Genomic DNA, 24,944 nt, shown 5'->3' on the forward strand with positions numbered 1-24,944 from the left:
GTTTCGAATTATTGTCCTCGAAAGAACGTTTTGGTTTCTGGACGTTGTTATGTCGGCCGACCGAAATTATTTCGTGGTACGGTGGCGGGTGGTTGCCTGGTAAAGTTTCTAGTTCGGCGTGAGCTGCCGCCGACGCTTTTTTTCGTCGAGTGGGCTGCCCGCCGTTCTGTTTGGCTGCGAAGGGGGGAAAATTTTGAGACTGGAGGGGCTGCGCACGTGCCTCGTTCAACATGGACTTGGGCTGGTAGGCTGCCCCCAGGCTCAGTCTTTCAGAGCACTCAAGACCCCTGGAATTTGTCTGGACCGTGCACTCTCGGTAATGGAACAATGACGGGAGCTTGGTGGAATCTAAGTGGCGGCCAAGATACTGGGGAACCTTGAAGCCTATGACGACGTCCTTTGAGCTTCTTATTGGATATCTATTTCAACATACCTTGGATGCCTACTTTACACACCTCACGGTATGAAGAAGTTGGATGATCAAGGCAGCCAGCAGCTATAGCCTGACCGCGCTGCACAAGATCAAACATTAGATGACAATGGAGCCCATGTGCCTCGTTCGTTTGCGCGACGGAAGTGGAATAACAAGCTATCTGAAGTGCTGTAGCTACCAGTGCTTTGGAGATACGGCCCGGGTCCGTTTCCAAAAGCTTCGATGCTTGCTGAACTGCTCTCTGCCGATGCTTCAAAACCACTGATTGGTTGAGCATGGCTTACTGAATCGCAACGCCATTGGGGGGAATCTATCAAATAGACAATTGAGTCAAAGAAAAGACGAACCCCCTCCACTCCACACTTTTGGGTTAACCGTTCCGCTCCCCTTCCCATAACTGACTCCTGAGGCCCTCATATACAACCATGTGCCCCGTTTCCATCCATGGCCAGGTAGTCTGAGACCCCCTGCCTCCGTACTTATACAGACTTGAACAAATGTCCAGGCGTCCTTCATTCGTCGGGCTTGGTCGTCGTCAAGTCGCAACTAGTACATATATGTCGAGATGGGGGAAAAAAAAAAAGATAAAATCGCCCTTTCAAAACACTATCCAGTCGGCTCAGGTGTGAATCACATTACTGGTAGCCGTCGGCACCGCCGGTACCATTGTGCCCTGTCTGCGCGCCGTACATGTAGCCCTGAGCGTCGGCGGTGCCATCTCCTTGCTGGCCTCCGAGGACGCTGTTTTGTGGCTCGGCTTGGAAACTTCCTGCTCCGGTTGGCGGGTTGGCGCCGTAGCCACTGCTGCCTGGACGGTGGGAGGTTTCTCCCCTGTTGGACTGGGATTGCTGCTGGAATCGTCAGTTGAGCTCATTAGTCCTGTTTAGAAGTTGATGACGGCAGAGTTCTGAGTGAGCCGAAATGTAGACTATACATACTTCTCTGTATTTCGAGAGGTAGATCTTGAGGGCCTCTGCGTAATTCTCGAACCCCAAAGAAGTCATGGCGAATAGAATGTCTTCTCCGTTAACCGTCTTTCTCTTCTCCTGATGACACTTCTCCGAGGCTGTGATAGGTCAGATATCTCTTCAGTCTCGTTGCCCCTAAACTCGGGGAGAGCAGCGGTTAGGAATTGCACTTACCCTCACTCGTGATGAACGAGATGAACTCGCTGACGCATTCCTGCATGCATTCTTTCGCTTCCTTGGCGATCTTTGCGTTTTCAGGGAGCGCATTCTTCATGATGCGGGCGACTGGAGCAAAGTTTCGTATATTAGCGTCAAGTTCATCGTACTTCTCGCCGCCGGAAGCACCTGTTATTTCTGGCGACTTTGGTGACGATTCGTGAGACATTGATCCCTTCTAGCCCTGCGCTGCCGTCTATGGTGATGTTTTGGTCGACTATTTCGCAACCAACGTCAAAGAACAGCGAGTGGAAGCGGAGAGCAAGCAAGCAGACCGGCCAATCCAATTCACAGACCATAGTCATAGCAACCGCAAGCAAACACAAAGCCTCAGGTCAAGCATCGTCGTCGTCGTAGTTGTCGCCGGCTTCTTGATTTCGTTGGGGAAGGGGATCTGGCTTACCATTGGCTATGGGCAACCAGCGGTCCTGCTCCTTGACCTCGAACTCATAGGTGAGTCCACCGGACTGTGGGTCTTGAGCCTCGTTCATTTGTTCCTCTTCCGGTGATTGTACACCTTGGTCGACATCCTTGGGAGGAGATTGGGGGGAGTCCGACATATTTGGCTACCTGCAGCGGCTGCTGGCGTTCTTGTAATTTGCTTGGGCTCTTGCAGCTCGCACACACGACGGGCTTAGGATGATGTGTTCCCTGACACGTTGCAGGTCCGTAGGGCTTGCAAGTCTGGCGGCTTAGCTGCAGAAAGTGTGCGTCAATCCTGTCCTGGGCTGTCCTGGAAAGGATTACTTTTACTCGCGATCCCCTGGCAGGCCCTGTCTTGACTTCAGGCTATGACGGATCTTCCTGGGGTGGCCTGTATGCTGCCTTGCCCGAGTTGAGTTTGGCGACAGAGACTTGAAAAAAAGCGGGATGAGGGTGGCTGCGTTTGCGGGTCCCACAGGAATGGCCAACGTCTAGTCCAAGGAGAGGGTAGCGTCGAACTGGCAAAGACGTTTCTCGATCGCCCTGCTGCAGCTGTGGATATGCGCAGTCCTCCGGGTTGGTGCTCGAAGCTCGGCGCGGGTTTGACCTGTAAGGCGGAAGGTAGATGGGGTTTGCGAGTCGCGATGGGGGTGGGTGAAGTTGGGTCGAATCAGGTATCCCCAAGGCGAAGAGAGGTAAGGTACTTGTGTGAGCTTTTCGGGGCGGAGGTGCGGAGCGCTGCGTCGAAGAGGCGCGTGGGCAGCCGGTCCGTTGCTGGTACAGTACGGATTTTCGCGTGTCGTTGAGACTTTTGGCGGAGCTTTGGGCGCGCAAAGAGTCGACCTATGGTTACACACCGGTCGACCGGACGGGAAAGCCGTGATAGGGGAATCAAAAGGTAACAGCTGCAAAAGCGCGTCAGAGAAAAGCTTCGCTTGACCCGAACAGGACGGAGAGTGAGAGAGAGGGACGGGAAACGGGGCGTGAGAGGAGTGGGAAGAGGCCGAGCAGTGAAGGACCTAAGCACTCAACGCGCGCGTTGTGTGTGGTTGTGTGTGCGTGTGGTGTGTGTGGTTGGGGGGAAACATGGGAGAGGGGCCAGCAAGTGCCGTCGACAAGGGGTTGTAGAATTCTTTTCCTTACATGAATTTGGGGTGTCTGAGTTGTTCGATCGAGGTCGTAGTAGACCCTAACAATGCGCCTTGAATGGAGGATACACCTGTACTTGTTGATGGCTGCAAGAGCGTGGGGTTGGTGCAGAAGGGAGAAATGGAGGGAAAGTAGGCAATGAAGGTGCGGTCAACAAGAGGCCGGCGCATTAAACACAATAACAAGGCCAAAGTCCCTCAAAGTCGCGCTGCCCACCAGCCGTTTTATCGATAACGTGATGAGTACTTCTGAAATGTATTCATTCAACACCAACTTTGCAAGTATCTGTCAGCTCCATGTTGTCCTCCAAGGTTTAGCGTGGTACCTGGATCCCCCATACATCTGATCCTCTTCCCTAACACCACGCGGCTGAGGGGATGCGCTCCGAACCTGGAAGCTGCGACTGCTTTTCGCATACTCCATTTTATTTACGGTTTACCAAGCTCACGCGCTCGGATGTCAGTTTGGGCGTCTGTCAGTCTGACGACATCTTCGACCCTGCAAAACCCCCCGTCAGACCACGAGGCATCCGAGATCAAAGATCAAAACTACCCTCCGGAAGCTAAGAATCCGTCGCCTACCAGCACCACCACGGGATCGACTAAAGTTACAAGAAAGGCAGCTCATATTTACCTCTCCCATCCCTTCCGATACTCCTGCCTAGTAAAATTTGATGTGTCATTGCATGCATTCATGCTGTATCAACACGGACGCTGGTCATCCTGCCCGTCCTCCCGTATATGAGCGGTGTACGGATGGGCTGCGCAAAGCCACTTCACTAAGCTCAGAGGAGGGTAGCAAGCACAGCTACCTTGCCTTTCACCGGCCCATGGCGGACGCCAAGCGGGTGCATGAAGCACAACCGACATAACGGGACGGAAGTATGATGTGAGCTTCTGTTCTTGCAAGTCTGCTGATGATACCTTTGATCTTGAGGTGGGGAAACCAAAGACGTCCGCTCAAGAGCATCGGTAAGCTCTATCGCGCGGGCCCATGCCCATCGCCCTCAACAGGTGTCATCAAAGAGAAAGATGCAGCTGGCGCAATACGATAGTTACTTATACCGATGTGGATTCATCGGCCGTGCGACTTGTGGCAGTTTGGGTAGCTCATCCGTTGCGACAAGACCGAGTGGGAGGGCGAGGGCGCCGGCTGATTTGACAATGGCACCGTCTGGAGTAAACAAGCCGTCGAACCTGTTAGCTGTCTTTCTCAACATCGCCCCCAACCAGACCGTGTCAGGCACGAGAAGGCTGACGGCAGCCTAAGCAAGCGCCCTGGATGACGACCGCTTGGGCCGAAACGTGCACCTTGGTTGGCTCGTACAGCTACTTTCCTCTTCGGGCGGGATAACTCTGAAGAGGGGCCTCTTGAATGGGCCATTCGAGATACACGCACACAAGGCTGCGCAACATGACGTCCAATGATGTCTCTTTCGCTTCGCAAGAGACGAGAGAGAGCCCGGTTGACGTTGGTTGCCCTGGGTACACCAGCCAGACGTGCGACTCAACTACCACCTTTAGGAGGAAGAAAGTCGCGGAGAAATTCTTCCAATCTGTCTCAAGGAGGCGCCGGTCACCAATCGGCGGCCCATCGCCTTACAGTACGCCCGACCCTGCATGCAGCGCTGCAACAGACAACCGCCAACTCAGCCAGTCACCCTCATCGAAGTTGGGCTCCTCTGCTCTGTCGGGAGCCAATAACCCTTTATTTGGATTGGGCTCGGATTGGACGATGCCTGCCGCGACAAAAATGGAGGACCACCACCAAAAACTCCTGCGATGCAGTGATGCGCTGACCTTCCACTCTTGTTTTCCACGACCCTAGTCCGGATGATGCGGTTCCTACCCCTCCTTTTCCCACTCATCATGGCGAGAGGGGTACGCAGTATGTATACCGTATCAGTATCCGTTCGCACTTCGGCCTTCCCTCGCCGTTGCGGGTGATTTCATGTCACAGGCGAAAGGGTTGCATGTGTTGGCTGCACTGCTTCTCACCCCAGAGCTGGTGACAACTCAGAGCCACATTTTGTGTCAACCCTGGTCTCTCACAGCAGCGCCGAGGGGTACCGGTCTGGTCTCTCTGCGTGAGCCATCAAGCTGTTTAACTGCCCGACGCCAGCATCGGGGAATCGGGCAATGTCGTCGCTGTATCAATTTCGACTGTCAAGTCCTGCGCCCTGTCTACAACTCAATATGACCATTCCTCGACATCATCCGAGGCCTGGGTACGGCCATGCATTACTAGGTCTAGGCGGTCGTCAATAACCCACTGCTTGTCTCCGCGACCATATCCGTATTTGGTAGTCCATGATGTTGCCAACCCACTTACTGAATGCGATTTCGTACTTGTACCTACAGGATGCATGCGACTATGAGGAAACTCCATGGAAGAGCGAGGCGGACCTAGACCACTGGTTGCCTCCCGCATCTACTTAGCCCGCGGCTGACCACGGATCAGGGCCAAATCGTGCCGCTCGTTGGGCATTAGCTCGACCAAGCATGATATCACGGCTGTAGGAACCCTCAGAACGGGAACATCAGTCGATCACCGCAGACCTCACGTTTCATCACTTGGCACTTTACGAATCGGATGACCGCCCTCTGCCCATTAGACAGATAGGCTCCATATACGCACACGCGGTAAAGCTTCTGACGTCTGGCCAGGCTCCAACCCGTCGCCGGTCACCATGGGCCGGTCCGCCTCCGCTCCGTGGTGCCTTCTCTCCCGAGTGGCAGACAAACTTCAAGTGTTTAGCGTCATTCTTTAGAAAGAAACGATGTGAGCTAATAGGTAGGCATTGGTCTCGTAGCCCCGGAAAAAGGAGGCTTTCAGACGCGAGCGAACTGCCGTCAGGTTGTCAGAGGCCACACGCAGCACACCTTTTCGTCACTAGGCCGCATGACAGGCAGCCAGTAAGCACGCCTCGCCAGTTGGGTCGATCTCAGCCAGCCATCTTGAATCGCCAGATGTGCCAATGATCTTTCTCAGTGGTCTGCCAGTCTGACGACCTTTGCAAGTACGATCTTGTTGGGCACTGAAACGCGGTTACCGCCGTTATCTCTATTGCTTCTGAATGTCTCACAAGTCTACGACGTCGAACAACGCATTGCTGCCACTGCGTGGTCTTCATGTCTCTATTTTCCTGAGGCTGAGATGTATTGCTGGGATGGCTTCCTCCCCTCATCGTAGCATCAACCCATGGGTATATTCGATGCCGCCTCATCTTGGACGCCTTTGATGTTCGCATAACGATTTTGCTGTCCCTTGTGCTCTTCTCAGTAGAGGCCGCAACTAGAACGCCTGATCAAGAACACAAGACGAAAAAGCTGTCTTTTGTTCCCCGTCCAAAGCACCCGTTCCGTCGATCTATGTGCACCGAGCAGACCGAAAGGCCGTCGTCATCAGTCTGTTGCACAAAGACTATCGAAGTCAACGTCGCAGACCAACATTATGGTGATCCAAACCCAATGTTCCTAAATCTCAGTTCTGGACAACCTGAACATTGTTCTTCTTCTATAATTCCACATTCGTCAGTAATCGTTTACAACCCAGTGACCTCATAGTAGGGGGGAAGTAAAAGGAGCAACGTCTCTTGCATCCAACACGAACCTTCCACTTCTCCAGCTCGTCCTGTTTAGCCTTGTACTGCTTGACAAGGTCCTCCAGGACCTTCTTCAAACCTTCCGAGTTGGTCGTCAGGGCGGGCATGACATCCTTGACCGTCTGCTCCATGAGGACCCCGTTGATGAGGCGGAAGCACTTCCGGTCCTCGGATAGCGGTTGCAGGGTCTCTAGGACGAGCCTGTGTAAAACGAGTCAAGGTTAGAATAAGAATGGTTCATTTTTCATGGGAGGCGGTGTGCCGGGGAGAGAGGGAACGAGGGGGAAGGCGGGAAGGGGGGGGGGGGTTCATCAAGGGTTCGTCATTTGAGTTTCTGAAGGAATGAAGAGTGAAGAGCGGTGTGATGATGGCGAACAGTTGGCGGAGGGCCATGCCGGAGTGAGTTCCGGTTTGAGAATGAGAAGGGGAGAGAAAATCCATCATGTGCCTATACCACCCCTTTCCTTGGACAACGCAGGGTTCACGATCTCATTCAGGGCATGGGTGACGGCCTTTCTCTGTCTCTCAATATTGCGAAGGCGCCGTGAGGGAATAAGATGAAGTGAAGATAAGGAAGACTCAGAATAGGAAGAGAAAGACGCACTTGTGTTCTTCGGCTTCTTGCTCTACATCGCCAATCTTTTGCGCAATCTGTTGCAGGGTGTTCTTGTAGACGCCATACTGCGTTTGCAGGTCTAGGAAAAAGCAGGTTAGCAATGAAAACCACGGCGGGGTTATTCTTCCAAGAGTAACATCTCCTTTCCCCCCTTGGCGGTCGAGGAATGGTGAGTGAGTCAACTAACCTTGCTGCTTCTTCTGGCTCACTTGGGCCGCCATCGTGAAGTCAAGTCTGTGAGAGATGAATGGCCGGGGTTGATGAGACCTCGTTGAAGAAAGTAAGGTAGGTACAATGCAGGGCTATGAATCTCACAGTGAGGGAGCGAACGGACAAGCCTGAGGTAATCGACCCTCCCCTCCACCACCGCGCGCGAGCAGTGACCAACTGTGGGATGGAAGTTCTAGAAGGGTATTCGATGTGGCCCGAGCTTTTGCCGCGCTCTCTCCGGATACCTCACAGGTGACTGACTGACTGAGACCACCCCGAAAATGCACAAAGCCCGGCGCGCCGTCTGCTGCCCCACCGAACCGAAGTGGTCTTATCCAATCCCTCGCAGGCCAATTCCCAATCTTCTATCGCATAGGAAACTCACCGGGAATTTCCTCTGGCGCATCTACAATCGTGATCACAAAGCAAACACCGACGACGAACAAACTCTTCCTCCCACGACAGTTTGACAACCCTTCCCTTGACTTGACCTTTCTCAATTCCGTAAACAATCCACGAAGCCGATTAAAAAATGCATCCTCACCTGCACACCAAGGACAACTTCGGTAAGTCACCAACATATGCATCCGTCATGATTTCCATCCGCGCCCCTCCTCCTCCCTCTCGCCTTTGGGTCATTCAAACCCCGTCGCATTGCCACATGCCCCCCCCCCCTTTACCCCCTGGATATCGTACCAACCACGAGAAGCATCCCTACTAACCGCTTTCCTCCTGCGAAACAGAGTGCGAAGACATCATGGTCGCCCTCGAAGAGTGCCACGCAAAGGGCTTCATGTTCAAATCCCTCGGTGGCTGCAACGACGCAAAGGACAAGGTCAGCGAGTGCCTCCGCGGCGCGCGCGCAAGGCGCACCGAGGCCAACCGGGCTGCTGCGAGGGCCAAGAGGGAGGAGCGCGAGAACCGGATAAAGGAGCTCAACAAGTCGCTCGGTCTCGATTAGACTGCGGAGCCAAATCACAGAGCAGACGACCGACAAACGACCGAATCGTTTTTCTGACCTAGACGACTGGTGGAAAGGTCGGCAACAAGGGGAAAAAACACGAATTGTATTATACTACGAACACTCGCAACTACATTGATTTTTGGCGACGGCATCTGGGTCGGGACGGAATACCAAAAATAACATGAGCGATCTAATGGTTTGGGGCATCCTATGAGGGAGCAAGAGATTGTACCATAGATTATACTCGATCGATGTTCTCACGTCAGCAGAGACAAAAAAGAAATACGGCAAAATTCTTGGATAATTTGTATTCCTACAAAACAACACCCATACTCTTCTCATCCTTCAACAATCCTACAACTCCTCCCAAACACTCGTTCCCTTCACAACGTGCGACGGAACTCGTTGCCAAAGGTGAAGAGACCAAAGACAGACAGCACACTGAGGAGGATCGGCACGGGCTTGCGGAGGCGGATGGCGCGGGGGATGGCGGAGCCACCGAGGACCGCCGAGGCGAGCAGACTCAGCTCGACGCCGTAGGGCTCGCGGTTCTGGATGCGGTAGCCGCCGAGGCCGTCTGCGTAAGTTCGGGTTAGTTCACTCATGTTGCCAACCTACTGAAGCTACTTATGCGACAACGCGGGGCAGGGGATGGATGCTGTGAAGCGGATGGAGGGGGGATGTTGAGAGATGTAGGAAAGGGGATGATGGCGCGGTGAAATTATGCGTACAGAGAAGACCGACGCTGACTCCGGCGACGATGGACGGGACGGACTTTGTCCGGGCGTAGCCGGCGATGCCGCCTCCGGCCGTCAATACGGCCAGGGCGAAGGAGGGGACGGAGAGGTCAGAGGACTGCGCATGTTGTCTTTTGTTAGCTTTATGTTCTTATGCGAAGGAGACAAGTCATCGTACCATTTTGGAGTGGTTTGTTTATTGGGAATTACTGGGAATACAAATTCAATCGATGTCGGATTGCGATTGAGATGAATTGAAGTGAGAATTAATAAGATAGTTCCTTGGTGAGCAGAGGTGAGGAAGTTCCGTTGTTTGCTTGCTTCGGTGCCTCGGGAAGTCAAAGCTTCGGCCTCCCACACCCACTCAAAAAAGGAACAGCTTCTGGGAATGCTGCTGGATGATCTCATCCATCGACGGGACTCTGACTAATCACGACATTTCCCAGGGGCACGCCGCAGCGGGAGTCGTCAGGGACCACCACTGGACTGCTACCCCAGATTCGTGGCTTGGCAACGCTCTTGCTCATGGGTACAAGGCCACACCAGCCACATCTATCACCTGACGCCCTGTGGCTTCAAGCTTTCGTGTCCTCCAGAGCTCCCCCCCCCCAGCTCTCAATTGTACTGGTGACCGCAGTACGTACGCAGCAATCGAGACAATCTGGAAGGAGACATTTCCTCAACTCTTCGGTTCACCACCCACCCGAACCCCGAATTTCCTCTCAAGGCACCACCAAACTCTCCCCTCCCATCCCCCCCGATTTCGACGATCAAAAACCCCAACAATGGCGCCCAAGCGAACCGCCTCCTCCCAAAAAGCAGCACCTGCTACTGCCGCTCCCGCAGTCCACCACCCCGAGCCGCCCACCTCGCCCGCGGGACCGACCGCCGCCGCCGCGATCCCGGGCACGATGACCTCGCAGCCCAAGGCCGTACCCATCACCATGACCCCCAAGAGCACCGGCAGCGGCAGCGGCGCCCAGAACTGGGACCAGGTCCTGGCCAACATTTACAACCACTACGTCAAGAGCACGCCGCAGCGCACCAAGCTGATTGACGTCTTCATGGCCTTCTTGGTCGTTGTTGGCGCGCTGCAGTTCTTGTACTGCGTGGTTGCTGGAAACTACGTATGTGTTTTCTTATATCTTACCCTCTCAATTGGTTGGGGGCTTCTTGCCTCTTGGAAATGACAGATGGGGATTATTTGTACAGTTATAGCTTGAGGAAGGAACCTTGGTGGATCATCATATGGAAACCTACGGAAGAACAATTGCTAACGTCATGATGCGAAACAGCCCTTCAACGCCTTCCTCTCCGGTTTCTCTGCCACCGTCGGCCAATTCGTCCTCACTGGTAAGACAAAATCATAGCAGCACACTTGACAATGGCTAACTCCAGTCGTCTAGCATCCTTGCGCATCCAGACCACCGAGGCCAACAAGTCCGACTTCCCCTCCGTATCACCTGAGAGGTATGCCAGTTCCCTTCTCCCTCTCCTCAGTCGCAAAAAACCACGAACAGAAGACAACGACTACAGAGACTAACACTACAATGACAGAGCTTTTGCCGACTACGTCGCGTGCAGTCTGATTCTGCACTTCTTCTGCGTCAACTTCATAAACTAAGAGCACGTACCAGATGGAAGGAACAGGAGACAAGTCTTTTTTTTATCTTCAGTCAGGACAAGAAAAGGGGGTGTCCGTCCTCAAGGCCAAAGACTGAGGTTCGAAATAGGGTGGATAGACCAATTGGTGATGAATCATCAACGCAACAATATCACAATCGCATGAGCATGCGGAACGAACAAAGCAACGTACATTATTTGAGCAGGCGTTGCATCACAGCACGGTAGATGTCAGAGAAGAAGAAAAAAAGTGCAATTCTGGGAATCATCATCACAGTAGACTCTAAACTTCTAGTTCTATAATCCTGACACCCACCCACCAGCCTCAGCTTCCCAACCCCTTATCTATCACTCAGCACCCTCGGCCGCAGGCTGATCCCTCGGTGGTCCTGTCGAACCAGCTCTAGGCGGCGGCGGCGGTCCCCCCATCTTCGGAGGCGGCGCAACAGGGGTACCCCTCCCGCTGGGCGCATTATCCGCCTCCCTGCTCTTCTTCTCCTCCTCCTTGAAGTAGTCGTCCATAAAGTTATTGTTCCCGCCGTGATGCCTCTCCTTCTTCTTCCTCGTCGTCGCCGTGCCCGCAGGAGGCGGCGGCGCCGCGGCACCCGCGTCCATCATTTGCGCAGGGACCAAGAAGTCACCCCCTGTCGGAGGAGGAGGTGCGCCGAGACCAGGCGTGGCGGGCGAGAAAAGATTCTGCTGCACCTCGCCTACGGGGCCCGCGTTCCCGTACAGCGCGGCGGCCGGGTCGGCCTTCTCCCCGCCAGCGTCGAACATCATCTCGCCCGGCGCGTCGACGGGCTCGTTCAGCGGCGCAGGTAACCTGTGCAGCGCACCGTAGCCCAGCACGCACCCGAGCGCGCCTTCGCCACCCCACTCGCGCGTCGGCTGGATCGTCACCTCGCGCGTGACGTCGTACTCGTTGTTGTACACGTACAGGCGCAGCGGGCGACCGATATGGTCCTCGACGAGCTCGCTTAGCCCGCCCTCGCCGTGGAGGGCGCCCTCGGGGCTGCCGAGGATGTAGTCGCCGTAAGGGAGAAGGCCCGCGCCGTCGGCGGGGGAGTTTGCGGCCACGTCGAGGACGTGCCAGATGTTGGCGGCGACGGCGAGGGGGGTCCACTGCAGGGAGAGGCCGAGGGAGGCGGTGTCGTGGGGGACGAGGGCGTGGAGCTCGCGAGTGCGTTGGCCCTTTGCGGACCAGAGGCCTAGGGAGACGGAGCCGCCTGCGCAGTTGCGGACTTCTTGGGCGAAGAGGCTTGGGTCGGGGTTGTCCTGGTGTGGAGGGGCGGCTTGTTAGTATTTTGTGTCTGAGATGGGATGTATACTAGGTCACGAAGATTACGTACGATGGGCCGGCCATTGATACCGATGATGAAGTCAAACCAAGGCTCAACGTTGAGTTCGAGATTTGTGTTGCGAAGCACCTGGAAACCGAAGGAGCCCTGGTTATTCTGCTGGGTTGGTTGCTGCCCGTCCAGGCGGGACATGAAGCGGTTCAGCGCATTGAACATGGTGATGCGCTCGACGCTCGAGCTGAGTTATCTTCTTGTGTCGTGTCGTGTTTGTTGAGAACGGGAATTTCGGTATGTAAGCTCGAGATCGGTAAGTATTGAGGTCTGTGGTGGCTGTTTACTCGGTGTTTGTCGTTGCGAGCATTCCATTCGTTCCTACTTGGAACAAGCTGTCATCCAAGGTCCCCCGTCAGCCTTGCAGATGATCCAAGCTTCTTCCCACACTAGTGGGGTCACCAAGTGGGACCTGACTTTTTAGCTTCCTGTTGCTTCAGCCTCGTTCATCTCATTTTCCATCACTGGGCGACTTTCTCTTATAAGTCTCAACATGTGATATTGTCTCGATGGGTCTGATCAACTAGACTCTTAATCCATAGAAATCTTCCTCTTAACAAAGGGAAGCGGAAATGAGTTTACCTCACACTTATGCATCACCACCAAAATGAAGGCGGCCACCAGACTCCCCCTAACGGATGAGTGCCATCACTACAAGTCCAAAGCAGAAGTGCCTTGGGATCTTCAAAAGTAAGCCAAACCCTCTCCTTGCGATCAAAGGTCACATCGCAACAGAAGCTAATCAAACATCTAGATACTTTTCCCAGCGCTACTCCCTCTTCTCCTGGTACGACGAGGGCGTCTACCTCACAGATAGCGCCTGGTTCGGCGTGACCCCCGAACCCGTCGCAAACCAAGTCGCAAACGAAATGTACCACACCGACGCCTCAAAACGCGTCCTCGTCGACATCTTCGGTGGCGCCGGCGGCAACACCATCGCCTTCGCCCTCTCGGCCCGCTGGGACCGCGTCATCTCCATCGAGCGCGACGCCGCCACCCTGGCGTGCGCCCAGCACAACGCAGAGCTGTACGAGGTCGCGGAGTACATCACCTGGATCCACGGGGACTGCTTCGACTACCTCCGCAAGCTGAGGGAGAGCCCCGAGGAGCTGAGCGAGGAGTTGAGGGTGGACATGGCCGAGACGGTGGTCTTTGCTTCGCCGCCTTGGGGTGGACCGGGGTACCGGACCGCCGAGGTGTTTGATCTGAGCAAGATGGAACCGTATAATCTGGACGACCTGCACGAGGCCTGCAAACCCATGGATCATGCGCTGTATCTCCCTCGAACAAGTGATCTGAGACAGGTGGCGAAATTAGCCCCGGAGGGGGAGAAGCTTGAAGTAGTGCAGTATTGCATGGAAGGGGCGAGTAAGGCAATGGTGGCATTCATACCGGGAACGTTGAGTACAACACAATCAAAACCGTAATGAACATTTCTTCTTGTTCTAGCTCTTTCACTAAGGGCCACACTCTAACACAAGCAAAACCTGCTTTTACAACGCCTTGACAACGCTACGTTCATCGAACAAATCCTTCAATACCCCCTGAACACAAAACTTCCGGTCTAGTGGCGCCATCGCGTACGTCGACTCGAAAGCGTAGATACTGAGCTGCCCAAAGAACGGCCGTAGGATCTTGCCCACGAGCTCGTCCTTTCTATCAATGCTCACTTCATCATTGATGCCGCCAGGTCCAAGCAGTGGTCGTCTATGGGAGCTGCTCGTGGCCAAGTGCGCCGCAGGATTGCTACCCAACGAAGAGCTGACACCCATAGTGCCAAGCTCCTCTGCAAGCTCATCGACAAGTGCAACAGGTTGATAGTTGCTGGATCGATACACAGCGTCAATGGTGTCCGTGACGAAGAGCCACTCATGAAGCTGGAAGTCATCCGGCGCAACGCAAATGAGCAGGTCTAGCAACTTGCAGGCTTGTAGGATAGAGATGTTGTTGTAGGTATCAGATGCGGTGCTGTGATCGGCAGCCACGACAGACGCGATGGCTGCATGAAGTTCGGCGTTGATAATCGGCCATAGCATAGCCAGGTGGATAGCACTGGTCTTCAGTACAAGTGCGCGGACAAGCATGAAGATCTCCGCTCTTGTTGTAGAGGAAGGCGAGGACGTCGCCGTGGCGCCGAGAAGTTCCACTACTTTGTCAGTGATGATGGGAAGCTCTGTGACAAATGCGTCCTCCGTAGCTGCGAGGACTAGCGACGCAGTGCGACGAAGGTTGAGCTGCGTCTTCCGATCTGCCTCCAATCGAGCGGAAGTGGCACCAACACCAAACACGATGCCGGCCGTGGTGGGCGGAGTCATGCGGGTCAGCAGCTCAGGCATACGTTCCTTGTCACTGACGGTCCATTGTCTAAGCAACGGCAACCAGTCGCTTCGGACGAGCTCAATGCTTGAGCTGAAGAACCGAGCATCGTTGAACGCGTCTCCAACGTCCTTCTTCCACGTTTTTTGGTTATTGGGTAGCCTGGACAGTTCTTGTAGTAAGACAAGTGTGTTCTTGGACACAGTATCAGGGAATGCCTTCGCTCTGAAGGCTGGATTGATGACGTTTGTTGAAATTGTACCGGCTGCGGACAGCACACGGTCCGTTTCGACTAGGATCTTGGGAAGGTTCGGCACGATTGAGGCCAAGATTGCGACCACATCCTCGGCTCTATCGAGGACACTAACCAGCGCAATCGTGGGGGCGCGGCGAACACCGTCGCGGTTCTTTTCTGACTTGTCGTTTGGGGCCGTATCTGAGAACGTCAGGGGCTTGGTTGTGAAGATCGCCGTTAGGAGCCGGAGGAATAGATCCTGTCCTATTTGTTAGTATGTTCTCTATAGCATGTGTTAAGGTAATAATGCTTACCCCAAGCTCGCGTCTCATCTTCCGCTGCTCCCCGAAATTGGTGTTGTCGACCTTTTCGCCCAGGATAGCCGCGAACTCCAACAGACTTGGTAGTGTCTGTCTGTGTGGGAAAGGATTTGTGAGCAGATCACGCAGGAACGCCATGCAGTCGAGCCAAATCTCGTCCATTGCGTCGTCCTCCAGCGAGCGGGCATATTCAACCAAGAATGTGACGAGGTCAATGTCTTGGAGAGATGTTGTCAACGTTGATTTTCTTGAAGCGTCCAATGCCCCGGGGTTGGTTCTGCTGTAAATAGCATTGAAGATGGCAGGGATAGTGTGCTTTGGTCGTGAACCATCCAACGCTGGTAAGAGGTTGAATACTTCGGATTGCGGTACAGGTGTTGTGATATTGATAGAGCCCCGCCAGATTTCGATGACTGTCTCGAGACACTCCAAGGTCTCTGCTGTGAAAAGGTGCTCTAGCAGTCGTCTTGCCCGGTTTCTCATTCGAAGAGATGTGTAGTTGAAAGACGAAACAGATGTCAAGTCCTGAGCATTGATATCGCCCCCTTGGCCCCAGGACCAAATTGTGAAGCAAATGCGAACAGCATCTGCGAACGCAAGGTGCACCGTGAGTCTATCATTTGCGGTGGCACTCCTCGCTTGTGGGGCATCCGAGGTGAAGACACCGGATACCATGGTGCCAAAGAATCCTGATGGCTGCTGATCCGGACCCTTCACAACTTGCGTTCTGGCCTCTTCAATCAGAAGTCGCTCGTGTGCCCGGGCCAGTACTTGCTCCAAAGCGTTGAGTAACGAGATCAGTGTAGACTCTGGCGCATTCCGGTCATCCTTCTTTGAATTGCCGTTGTCTCGGAATATGGATTGTAAGTCACTGAAAGTGTTGGAGACTTGTCTACATAAAGTCTCCACAAGAGGAATGAGAACCTGGAAGATGGTATCGGAGTAGAACGGTAAGCATTCCGTCAAGAAGCTGACCCAACTGTCGAGAACACTGCGACTGCTGGGAGAGCTTAAGCCAGCCTGGAGACACTTGAGCAAGTTGGGAGGCGGTGACGTCGGCTTGGCCTCTGACTGTGTCGATACTCTAAGGCTCTTGCTCGGTTCAAGACTCAGCTTTCTCTTCTCCGATGACGGAGAAGCAGGTACATCGGAAATGATGATGTCTCGGAGTTTCAGTGCATCGAACACGACGTCCAGCAGAAGAACCTGAACATAGGGGTCGGGTCCAGCGAGCGACTGGAGGAGACGCTCGATGAGAACATTCTCGAGATGGAGGCTTCCCAGGGGTTCCGCGTAGGGGTTCAGGAGAATTTGGTGCATGACGGTCAAGGCATAGCGATGAAGTTGAGTTGCTCGGACTCGGATGGTTTCGTCTGCAGGTTCGTTGTTGCCAGCGATGCACCGTAGACAAACGTGGATGAATACCTCTTGCATTGAGATGTCACCTTCATGACCAGCTGTTACGGGTTAGCATCAGGTACCTTCAGTCAGGATTTCCTACTTACTCATCTGCGCGACATCCGGATGCCCGTCATCCACGGTGATCGTTGTAGAAGCCAAAACAGCCCAGATCACGTCTGGCGCCCATCGGAAAACATTCGACAGAGTTCTCAGGTAGTAAAGGCAAAGATCCAGATCGTCTTCAGCCGTGAACGTCGTTGAATTGGTCGAAGTTGATGCCGATCCAATTTCGTTACTCGCTCTAAGGGATTCTAATGCAGAAAACTTCCTCACGAAAAGCAAGAAGAGTCTATCGTCGTCAGTAAACACTCTGGGTCAATGCCTCTAAAGACGGGCAAACCTACTTATCGATACCAACCAAACTATTCAGCCATCCCTTGACAGTCATGAACAACTGGGTTCGTTCATCCAAAAGGGCATCGAGCATGAGAAAGAGAGGTCGCGTCAACATGACATCGTAGTTCTCTGACCCAGCCAGCCGGATCTGTGGAGGCTTCTCGGTCATGGGTGTTTTTGAACCTCGCCTTTCAGCACTGGAATCCTGCAACGTATGAGACCAAAGCACGCTGAATCTGCGGCCAGCATCGGCGGGACGTGATGCGAAGGACCCCTGAACGTCATTCTTGATAATAAGGCTGGCCAAGGCAGCCTCTATATCTCGATTATGTGATGTGAGAGCAGTCTGAAGCTGCCACAATGATCTAACAGTCTCGACGTGGTACTTTGGTTCTGAAGCTGACAGAAACTCCCAAGCTTGTTGGACGAGTGGCGTGACAAGTTCGGTTAGGTTTGGCACCTCTATGCGCTCTGCAGAGTAGAGATGGGCGGAGAGGTACAGAATTGAGTTGAAGGAGGTGAAAGATAATGTGCTTGTGTGATTCAAACGCTCGTGAAGACAAGAGAGGAGGGACGTCGTGTCAAGCTGGTACGTAGTCGGCACTTTGAGTAGTAGGGCGGTCAGAATCCTCCCTTTGGCGCCTAGTTCGGACCCTGCTTCGGGGTTCTTCAATCCTTCGCAGACCAGCAAGCCAGACTTTTGCAACAGCAATTCTCCAACCTCGATAGGCGAGAGTGGAACATGGACGGCATCGAGATTTCCTTGCTCGTCGATATAGAATGCCTTGATTCGTTTCAAAAGTTCGACGGCAGGAAGTGAGGCCAGAACACCGGCCTCCATTGTCCTCTTGGACTTGCTGCTATCTGAAGACGGGAAGGCTCGATCCGGAATAAGGTCCAACACAGCTAGAGCAATGTGCAATGCCTCGTCGGCAGTCTTTTGCGACGACTTTATGGGAGAGTTCTGCTGTCTTTCTCTTGTGTCCTCTAGCATGCAGATAATCGAGAGAGCTGTAAGAGGCGCATGAATAGTGATCATTTCCTCCTCGCGGACATTGAAGTTTGCCAGGATGAAATTGACCAAATCCAACTTGTCGAGCCGTTCTTTTTCTGCAAGGTTTCCTGGTCCTATAGCCTGCGCTAAGAGACTGACAATCTCGCCGTAAATCAGACCGCTCTCGACACCATCGAAGAACACGCTGGCGCTGCGGAAGACTTCGTTGAAGTCAGCTTTGCTGGGTGCATGGTCTCTGTACTGCCGGACGCTGTTGACAATCGGAAGGAAAACCTCAGGAACTACCAGCCCGCCAATTTCCCATCGATCCATGAGCGACAAGCATATTCTGTAAGGTCTCGCTCTCTCTGCTGGGCTTGAATCGCGGTCGACATTGATCATGCTCAACAGCGCCCTGGTTAAAGGCTGGAGCCCATGGTCTTCAAAGTAACTTGTCTTAGACGCAAAGTAGGAGTTGTGATGGTCCGTGGAAGATGGAGACTCGATACCGCTCTCACTTTCCCCGGGTCCAGGGTCCGGGCCTAGGAACCATGCCCAAAGCCTTCGGTTAAGACTCATATCTCTCCGGATGACAACACCAGCCGCCGCACGCAAAAGAAGCTCCAAGTCGCCTGGTTTGACATTCGTCTGCAACACCTTGGAGTGCAAGGGAAGGTGGGTGACCAAGAGATCTAGGAATCCTCGCTGAATGAGGAGTTGCTCGTCTGCAAGCCCAGCAGCAAAGCAACGTAAAAGCAATCCAGGTTCTGGAGAGGTGACCATTTGTGCGAGTTTTGCAGAATGCTCGTCTTCCTGGACGCCATTCTTGCCTGGTTTCCCTGGTAAAGAGGTTTCGCCTAATTTGGGCAGGTTCCTCACAAGGTATGCTAGCGCCCCGGCTCTCCGACTTGATCCTGTGATAGAGGCCAAGAAGAAGCATTGCCAGAAAAAGTCATCTCCTGATGAATGTGGTCCATCCAATTCGTCGCTGCCTGCGGGTCGGATCGCGGTCTTGAAGCTCTCCATCAATCGCAACGTTCGTTCAAAGTCCTCGCTAGTTTCGTCCTCGAGGCCAGGTAAAAGGGCCAGAACAACTGATTTCATGGCTGGTCGAAGAGACCGGGGGTCTATGTCTAAAAAGTGGCGTTCAAGAATGTCGAGAAAGGGGGATCGGACGGATAGAGAGGCAAACGAAAGAGTCGACGCCAGGCCAGGGAAGTACAATGGTAAATCCTTGGATAGCCCATCAGTGCCTATGGTTGCGAATATGTAGCTGTAGACTTCGAGTGCTTTTTGGTGCACGCCGGACGGGAGGGAGGGGTTGAGACATTGCGACAGGCGTTTCGCGACGATGGCTTTCGAAGGGATAGTCGTGACCGACGGGTGTCGGGCTTGCAGTGCCTGATGAGTACGATCAGTCTCTCGTCGTTTTGGACATCGGTTCGCCATCGTGAAAAAGACTCTTACCTTGAGGAGGCGATTCAGGAAGGAAATGTAGTCAGCCCATTCCTGCAAGGCCGTTTCAAACAGAGTAAGGGCCCTTTCAACACCAGAGGCGTATTTGCGGTAATGCTTGTCCTTGGTCGGTGCTTCCTCTATCACATTAAATCAATACATAAAGTCTTCCCAAATTCAAAGACAAATCGCTTACCAGCTCCGAGCTGGTTTCTCCATTGACGTGGAAGGGGAGACTCGCGGCCTGAGCTCTCTGGGGAGACAGACCGACGGCCAGAGCCAGGCTCAAGGGCCATGATTGCTGAGAATTGGCGTTGATTGAACGAGTGAGTACATCAGTCTGTTCTTATGGTCTTGTAAGGACGGTATCGCATCGCTGCCTAGCCTTGGAGAATCAAGCTGGCGTCGGTAGTCGTCGCATGCAGTGATCGTGAACAGGGTTTAAAGAGCCCAGTGTTGCTTGAGCTCGAAAGGCTACCATGTCTCCTTCCAGACGACAGGTGTACAGTGGGGTGGCACCCTGACAGCTCCCAAGCTTCCCATTGGGCAGACTAGTTTAGCGACCGTTCTCGCCTGGCGAGGCTGGCACAACACTCTCCATCAACGCCGAGATAGGACAAAGCGCAACGTCATTGAGCATTGGATTTGGGGTGCACCTGGAAATTGTGGGCTGTATGCATTCTGTCGCTTTTCCACCTTGATTGGACACTCCACCACTGAGCCTCACGATATGAGACACATCTTTCAGCACTAGAGCCAAAACACTTGATGGAAACTGGTATATTGTGCCTGGTCATGTCAGTTACTGGGTAGTGTGCATGCATAATGGTCTGGACAACAGTTTGGTTCAGTCCCTGCCTTCCTTGACTTGGTTCTTGATCATTCTTGAGATTCCCCTGCATTTTTACCAAGTGCACACACAACCTCTTGCAGCAAAAGGCATTACTTTTATCTAGATAATCAGCTGCCAGTGTATTGCATCTGCTGAAGTAAGCTGTCAAAGTCCGGAATGTTTTTTCCGGTAAGGGAGTTTCCGCTCGGCCATGGGATTTACGAATTCCCATGTTGCTCCCTGCTCTGGGGGCATTTGGCCTAGCTCTGGTCCCAGGTCAGGCGAGCAAGTGGGCCGAGACAGGCTCTGATTAGCGGACCGTTCCCACTAAGGCACTTTACGAAGAGGCTGCCGCACCACTAGATCTCGGCGGCCCCTCCTACGCATCATCAGCAGGTCTGCGCTAACTTGGGACGATTTTCGTCCTTATCCCGTCGGGTCCCTCTTTCGCTCCTCTTCCCGTGCCGTCTTTAAACCTCCCGTTCTCAACTTACCAGCCTACCTTTACCCTAGGTGAGGTCTCGAATGCCAGTCATGGCCTCTTGAACCTGGTTGGCGACCCAAATTCCAGATAAAGTCAAGAATCTACTCTACTTCTAGGTAGTCTGCAACATCGCCGCGCTTCTTTCCACTTCCCGACCACCTAGCTGAAATGCTCCCGCCATCGCAATCATGGGCGAGGACCACGAAAACGGCCCCAGCGAGGAGCAACCTCCCCCTCTGCCTCCACGGCCGTCGATGGAATCGAACGACTCGATAGATTCGAGAATGGCCATGGCAGCCGCGACTACCGCCATTACACCTCTCGATATCCAGACCCTGTCTTTCCCAGATGGTTCGCGCGGCACTTTCTCGACCACAGGCAGCAGGGCCGTTTCAACCCCAGTACAGTCCTCGAGCGGACAAGCTACTCCAACAAGGACGCTGGGTGAGGGCGAAGATTCTATGAGTATCGCCAGCTTCTCCCCGACCCTGCGGCCGCCCAACGACATCGCAAGCCTATTGATGGGGGAGTTCAATAAGAGAAGTCCGGCATGGAACCTCCTCAGGTCGCAATCGGCAACTGTGCCACCCTTCGAAACCTTAAGGATGGATAACATAACCCGTAATCTGGCTGGGTTCGAGCACGAGTTCGACGACCTACCCGACGAGGCCGACACGAGTTTCAAAGACGAAGATCGAGTCACCATGTGGAAGGCAAAGTTGAAGCACTACATGATCCTTTCATCGGCGGGCAAACCCATCTACAGTCGTCACGGAGACCTGGGGCTGATCAACTCGTCCATGGGTGTCATTCAAACCCTCATATCTTTCTATGAAGGGGCTAAGAACCCCTTGTCCGGCTTCACCGCTGGAACTACGCGATTTGTTGTTGCAACGCAAGGGCCCCTCTACTTCGTGGCCATCAGTCGGCTCGGCGAAAGTGACTCACAGCTACGAGCGCAACTCGAGGCTCTGTACATGCAGATCCTGTCGACACTGACCTTGCCCACGCTGAAAAACATCTTTGTCCATCGACCATCGTCCGATCTTCGAAAACCACTCGAAGGAACTGAGCCCCTGATTTCGTCCCTTGCCGATAATTTCACGAAAGGCTCCCCGTCAGCACTGCTTGGCGCCTTGGAGTGTCTCAAGCTGCGCAAGTCCCAGAGACATGCCATCAACAATGCCTTCCTCAAGCAGAGGACAGACAAGCTTCTGTACGGCTTGATTGTAGCCGGTGGTAAACTGGTCAGTGTTATTCGTCCGCGTCGCCACTCTCTGCACCCAAGCGACCTCCAACTCATTTTCAATATGCTATTCGAATCGGGTGGCATCAAAGCCGGCGGCGGAGAAAATTGGATTCCCCTGTGCTTGCCGGCCTTCAACAATCGCGGCTACCTGTACATGTACGTCAGCTTCTTCGACGGTGTCGACGGCGAGCAAGCCACGGGGCAAGAGGCGCCGGTACACAAGGATGAAGAACTCGCCATCATCCTCATCAGCCCGGACAAGGAGTCCTTCTTTGAGCTCAAGCAAATGCGTGATAACGTCGCGGCTTCTCTGGCCAAGTCGGACCATCTCTCACTTATACAGACCGCCGCGCGTGCCGGACGGCCAAAAACCACAGACATTGCTCCCGGTGGTCAAATATCGCATTTCCTCTACAAGTCCCGTGCGAACGTGCAGTTCAGCATGTCCGCCCTCGACCCCGTATTCTCCTCCCTGATGGCCCGTCGCCGCCTCATGGGCCTATATCATCAACTGCACGCTGCCGTCCACGCGAAACACTCCCATATGCGTGTTCTACATTCCGTCTCCGAGGATGCTACTTCTTTAGCCTGGATCACACCAATATTCGAATTTTACTGCGTAGCCGGCCCCAACGTGAGCCGTGCCGTACTTACCCAAGGCGCCAACAAAGTTATCCAGTGGGCCCGTCGCGAGGAGGAACGGGTCTTCATTATTGGCGGAGGCGTATTCTGATCCAGAGAGAAACGAGTTGACCCCTTGAATATTCGGGTACGGCTCATGCGCTTGGACTGATTAGCTATTAGCTATTAGGAATTACAGGAGCTGACCCTCAGTGGCCATGCTGACTGAGAGAGAAAGATTCTCTCGACAAGCTACTTGGGTATCAATACAAAGATGACTCTGCAGTCAAAGCCATCTATATTGTGGTCCACCACGCCTCTGGGATCTTTGTGAGCCGAACAGTCGCCAGCGTCGAACGTGATTCACACTCCGCCACCGCTGTGATATCAGCCTCGATTCGATCCATGCCCTTCCTGTCCGAGTCCGCTTCCAACTTTTTTCCACAAGAGCCGCTCGATGACTCCCTGCCCATGACAGCAGCAGCAGCAGCAGCAGAACCCAACTCTCTATCCTCTTGCCACTCCGCCAGCTCAACCGCAAACCCCAACTCATCGCCACAGATCCGACACCTCGCCCTCCCCTTCCCCTTCCCCTTCCTGTCCTCCTTCTCCCTGCCCTTCCCGCCGAATAGCCGACGCAGCAAATCGACCGACCGCGCCGCGAACCCGGCCATCTTCCTCCTCCGGCGTCCACGCTTCTGGCGACACCCACCGCTCTGGTGGCACCACGGCACCTTGGGCAGCACCAGGAGCTCCTCCTTCTCAGCCTCTTTCTTTTCCTTCTTCGCCTTCTTCTCTTCTTTGCTCTTCTTCAGCTCGGGCGGGAACACGCCAACGGGATCAATCGGCGTCGGAGGCGAACGCCGAGGAGCCTCGGGTTGAAGAAAGATACCGGGAGCGTCGTGGCCTCCATTCCTGCTGCCCCCTCGTCGCCCATTCATCCATTGAGCGTCGCCACCCCACGGACTACCAGACAGCAACGCCACGGAGTCTCTCTTCTTTCTCTTCTTGTTCATCTTCTTCTGCTGCTTCTCCACCTCCTTCTGCCGAATCTCCTTCTCCTTCTTACGCTTCTCCATCTCCATCTCCTCGGCCTTCTTCTTCTCCTCCTCGGAGGGCGCGGTACTGCTCTCCCCCTCCTCATCAAACTCCCTCACCAACTTGCGGACCGTCATCATCACCTCGGTCCGCTCTTCACCACCGCCGCCCGACTCGGACGAGTAAACCGACGACAATGACTGCGGTGACACAGACAAAGACGTCTTGTCATCGAGAATGTCATCCGCGTCGGCAATATCGGCCATGACGCTATCCTTGCGCTCTACGGTCTCATCCGCATCCACGCCATTGCCGGCGCGACGATCCTTGACGATGTACTTTGGTCTATATTTCAGGTGGAAGAGTTGGTCCCCGTCAAGACAAGTATGGTGCCCCGCCGCTGAAGACGAACGCGACGACGAAAGGTGTTGAGTCGGATTCTCGAAGAAGGAAGGATGTTGGATGACCAGCGGGAGACGGTCTAGAGGTGACCTGAGGTCCTTCATCTCTGACAGGGAGGAGATCATTGTCGGGCTTTTTTTGGGATTGTTTTGTTGGAGTCAGAGAAGGGGAATGATAATGTCAATGGAACGGTTTTTCTGGGCTACGCTCCGAGTCCGGTCGGCGAGGCTTGATGGAGCTTGGTAGTGATATTTCCCGTAGAACCGTCGGAGGAGCTGATGTTTAAGGCTGATTCAGCTACAGCTGGATGTTGATGTAGCTATATGTGGAGCCGAGGAAGCTGTCGATAGGAGTTGGATAGAAAAGCCGATGATGAAGCTATTGACGAAGTTACCGATATGCCCGATGGTGAGGCTGATGTAGCTACAGGTATAGCTAGGTGTAGCTATTGGTGAAACGAATGGCAATGCGTAGCGAATGTTCAAGTCTAGAGACGACTTTTCGATTTGTATCACGATAGTTTCTAACGAGTGTCGGTTGAACGAGCGGTATGGTGGAGGACGTTAACGAATGTGCGATGGTCGCGTGGACAGTATGTACCGAGGAAACCTTCACATCAATAGATTCCCGTGGGGATAGCTCGGTTTTGTGATGGCCGGGCATGAAGCCATGAGAACCTTCATGGTCAATCAGCCCCTCCGTCATGTATCCCGAACATGGCCATACACGATACGGTAAGGTCAGCATCATGATGCAAGCCCTCCAATTCTCGCTTAGCGCCTCCTAATCACAACGAAATGTGTTAAATCATATCGCATTTTATTAATTCTGTGAACCTGGCCCTGATCTGGTCAAGCCACTTCACGATGTCTCGTTCTCAACAAACCCGCCATCACCTATTACGTCCCA

At 53.8% G+C, this 24,944-nt stretch overlaps 10 protein-coding genes across 10 annotated transcripts; 4 read left to right on the top strand and 6 right to left on the bottom strand.

Annotated features, from left to right (window-relative positions):
* Positions 1 to 1,068: 1,068 nt before the first annotated feature.
* On the bottom strand, positions 1,069 to 2,177 carry CPAR01_03028 (histone-like transcription factor and archaeal histone; the record flags this gene model as incomplete). Its single annotated transcript, XM_060487315.1, has 4 exons — positions 1,069 to 1,281; positions 1,372 to 1,499; positions 1,576 to 1,746; positions 2,021 to 2,177. 4 exons carry the CDS (start codon positions 2,175 to 2,177, stop codon positions 1,069 to 1,071), a joined length of 669 nt encoding a protein of 222 aa, XP_060354643.1.
* Positions 2,178 to 6,672: 4,495 nt separating this feature from the next.
* CPAR01_03029 (prefoldin subunit) lies at positions 6,673 to 7,630 on the bottom strand (the record flags this gene model as incomplete). Its single annotated transcript, XM_060487316.1, has 4 exons — positions 6,673 to 6,705; positions 6,802 to 6,994; positions 7,398 to 7,488; positions 7,597 to 7,630. The coding sequence occupies 4 exons, from the start codon at positions 7,628 to 7,630 to the stop codon at positions 6,673 to 6,675; spliced, it is 351 nt and encodes a 116-aa protein (XP_060354644.1).
* A 521-nt stretch (positions 7,631 to 8,151) lies between these two features.
* Positions 8,152 to 8,580, top strand: CPAR01_03030 (uncharacterized protein; the record flags this gene model as incomplete). The annotated part of the gene is made up of 2 exons (XM_060487317.1): positions 8,152 to 8,185; positions 8,363 to 8,580. 2 exons carry the CDS (start codon positions 8,152 to 8,154, stop codon positions 8,578 to 8,580), a joined length of 252 nt encoding a protein of 83 aa, XP_060354645.1.
* Positions 8,581 to 8,966: 386 nt separating this feature from the next.
* On the bottom strand, positions 8,967 to 9,501 carry CPAR01_03031 (uncharacterized protein; the record flags this gene model as incomplete). The annotated part of the gene is made up of 3 exons (XM_060487318.1): positions 8,967 to 9,160; positions 9,315 to 9,438; positions 9,499 to 9,501. The coding sequence occupies 3 exons, from the start codon at positions 9,499 to 9,501 to the stop codon at positions 8,967 to 8,969; spliced, it is 321 nt and encodes a 106-aa protein (XP_060354646.1).
* A 457-nt stretch (positions 9,502 to 9,958) lies between these two features.
* On the top strand, positions 9,959 to 10,944 carry CPAR01_03032 (DAD family protein; the record flags this gene model as incomplete). Its single annotated transcript, XM_060487319.1, has 4 exons — positions 9,959 to 10,447; positions 10,616 to 10,673; positions 10,727 to 10,790; positions 10,878 to 10,944. Coding segments are annotated over 4 exons (678 nt in total), but the record flags the coding sequence as incomplete, so codon positions are not given.
* A 347-nt stretch (positions 10,945 to 11,291) lies between these two features.
* On the bottom strand, positions 11,292 to 12,457 carry CPAR01_03033 (GRASP55/65 family protein; the record flags this gene model as incomplete). The annotated part of the gene is made up of 2 exons (XM_060487320.1): positions 11,292 to 12,218; positions 12,293 to 12,457. 2 exons carry the CDS (start codon positions 12,455 to 12,457, stop codon positions 11,292 to 11,294), a joined length of 1,092 nt encoding a protein of 363 aa, XP_060354648.1.
* A 442-nt stretch (positions 12,458 to 12,899) lies between these two features.
* CPAR01_03034 (RNA cap guanine-N2 methyltransferase) lies at positions 12,900 to 13,719 on the top strand (the record flags this gene model as incomplete). Its single annotated transcript, XM_060487321.1, has 2 exons — positions 12,900 to 12,982; positions 13,047 to 13,719. 2 exons carry the CDS (start codon positions 12,900 to 12,902, stop codon positions 13,717 to 13,719), a joined length of 756 nt encoding a protein of 251 aa, XP_060354649.1.
* Positions 13,720 to 13,785: 66 nt separating this feature from the next.
* On the bottom strand, positions 13,786 to 19,705 carry CPAR01_03035 (uncharacterized protein; the record flags this gene model as incomplete). Its single annotated transcript, XM_060487322.1, has 5 exons — positions 13,786 to 15,102; positions 15,158 to 16,620; positions 16,669 to 16,913; positions 16,969 to 19,549; positions 19,606 to 19,705. 5 exons carry the CDS (start codon positions 19,703 to 19,705, stop codon positions 13,786 to 13,788), a joined length of 5,706 nt encoding a protein of 1,901 aa, XP_060354650.1.
* A 1,208-nt stretch (positions 19,706 to 20,913) lies between these two features.
* CPAR01_03036 (vacuolar fusion protein MON1) lies at positions 20,914 to 22,707 on the top strand (the record flags this gene model as incomplete). The annotated part of the gene is made up of 1 exon (XM_060487323.1): positions 20,914 to 22,707. The coding sequence occupies one exon, from the start codon at positions 20,914 to 20,916 to the stop codon at positions 22,705 to 22,707; it is 1,794 nt and encodes a 597-aa protein (XP_060354651.1).
* A 184-nt stretch (positions 22,708 to 22,891) lies between these two features.
* On the bottom strand, positions 22,892 to 24,160 carry CPAR01_03037 (uncharacterized protein; the record flags this gene model as incomplete). Its single annotated transcript, XM_060487324.1, has 1 exon — positions 22,892 to 24,160. One exon carries the CDS (start codon positions 24,158 to 24,160, stop codon positions 22,892 to 22,894), a length of 1,269 nt encoding a protein of 422 aa, XP_060354652.1.
* Between the last annotated feature and the right edge of the window lie 784 nt (positions 24,161 to 24,944).

Source organism: Colletotrichum paranaense (genome assembly GCF_030867605.1).
Source record: "Colletotrichum paranaense strain IMI 384185 chromosome Unknown Scaffold_2.1, whole genome shotgun sequence".
In the NCBI taxonomy this organism is placed as follows: Eukaryota; Fungi; Ascomycota; class Sordariomycetes; order Glomerellales; family Glomerellaceae; genus Colletotrichum; species Colletotrichum paranaense.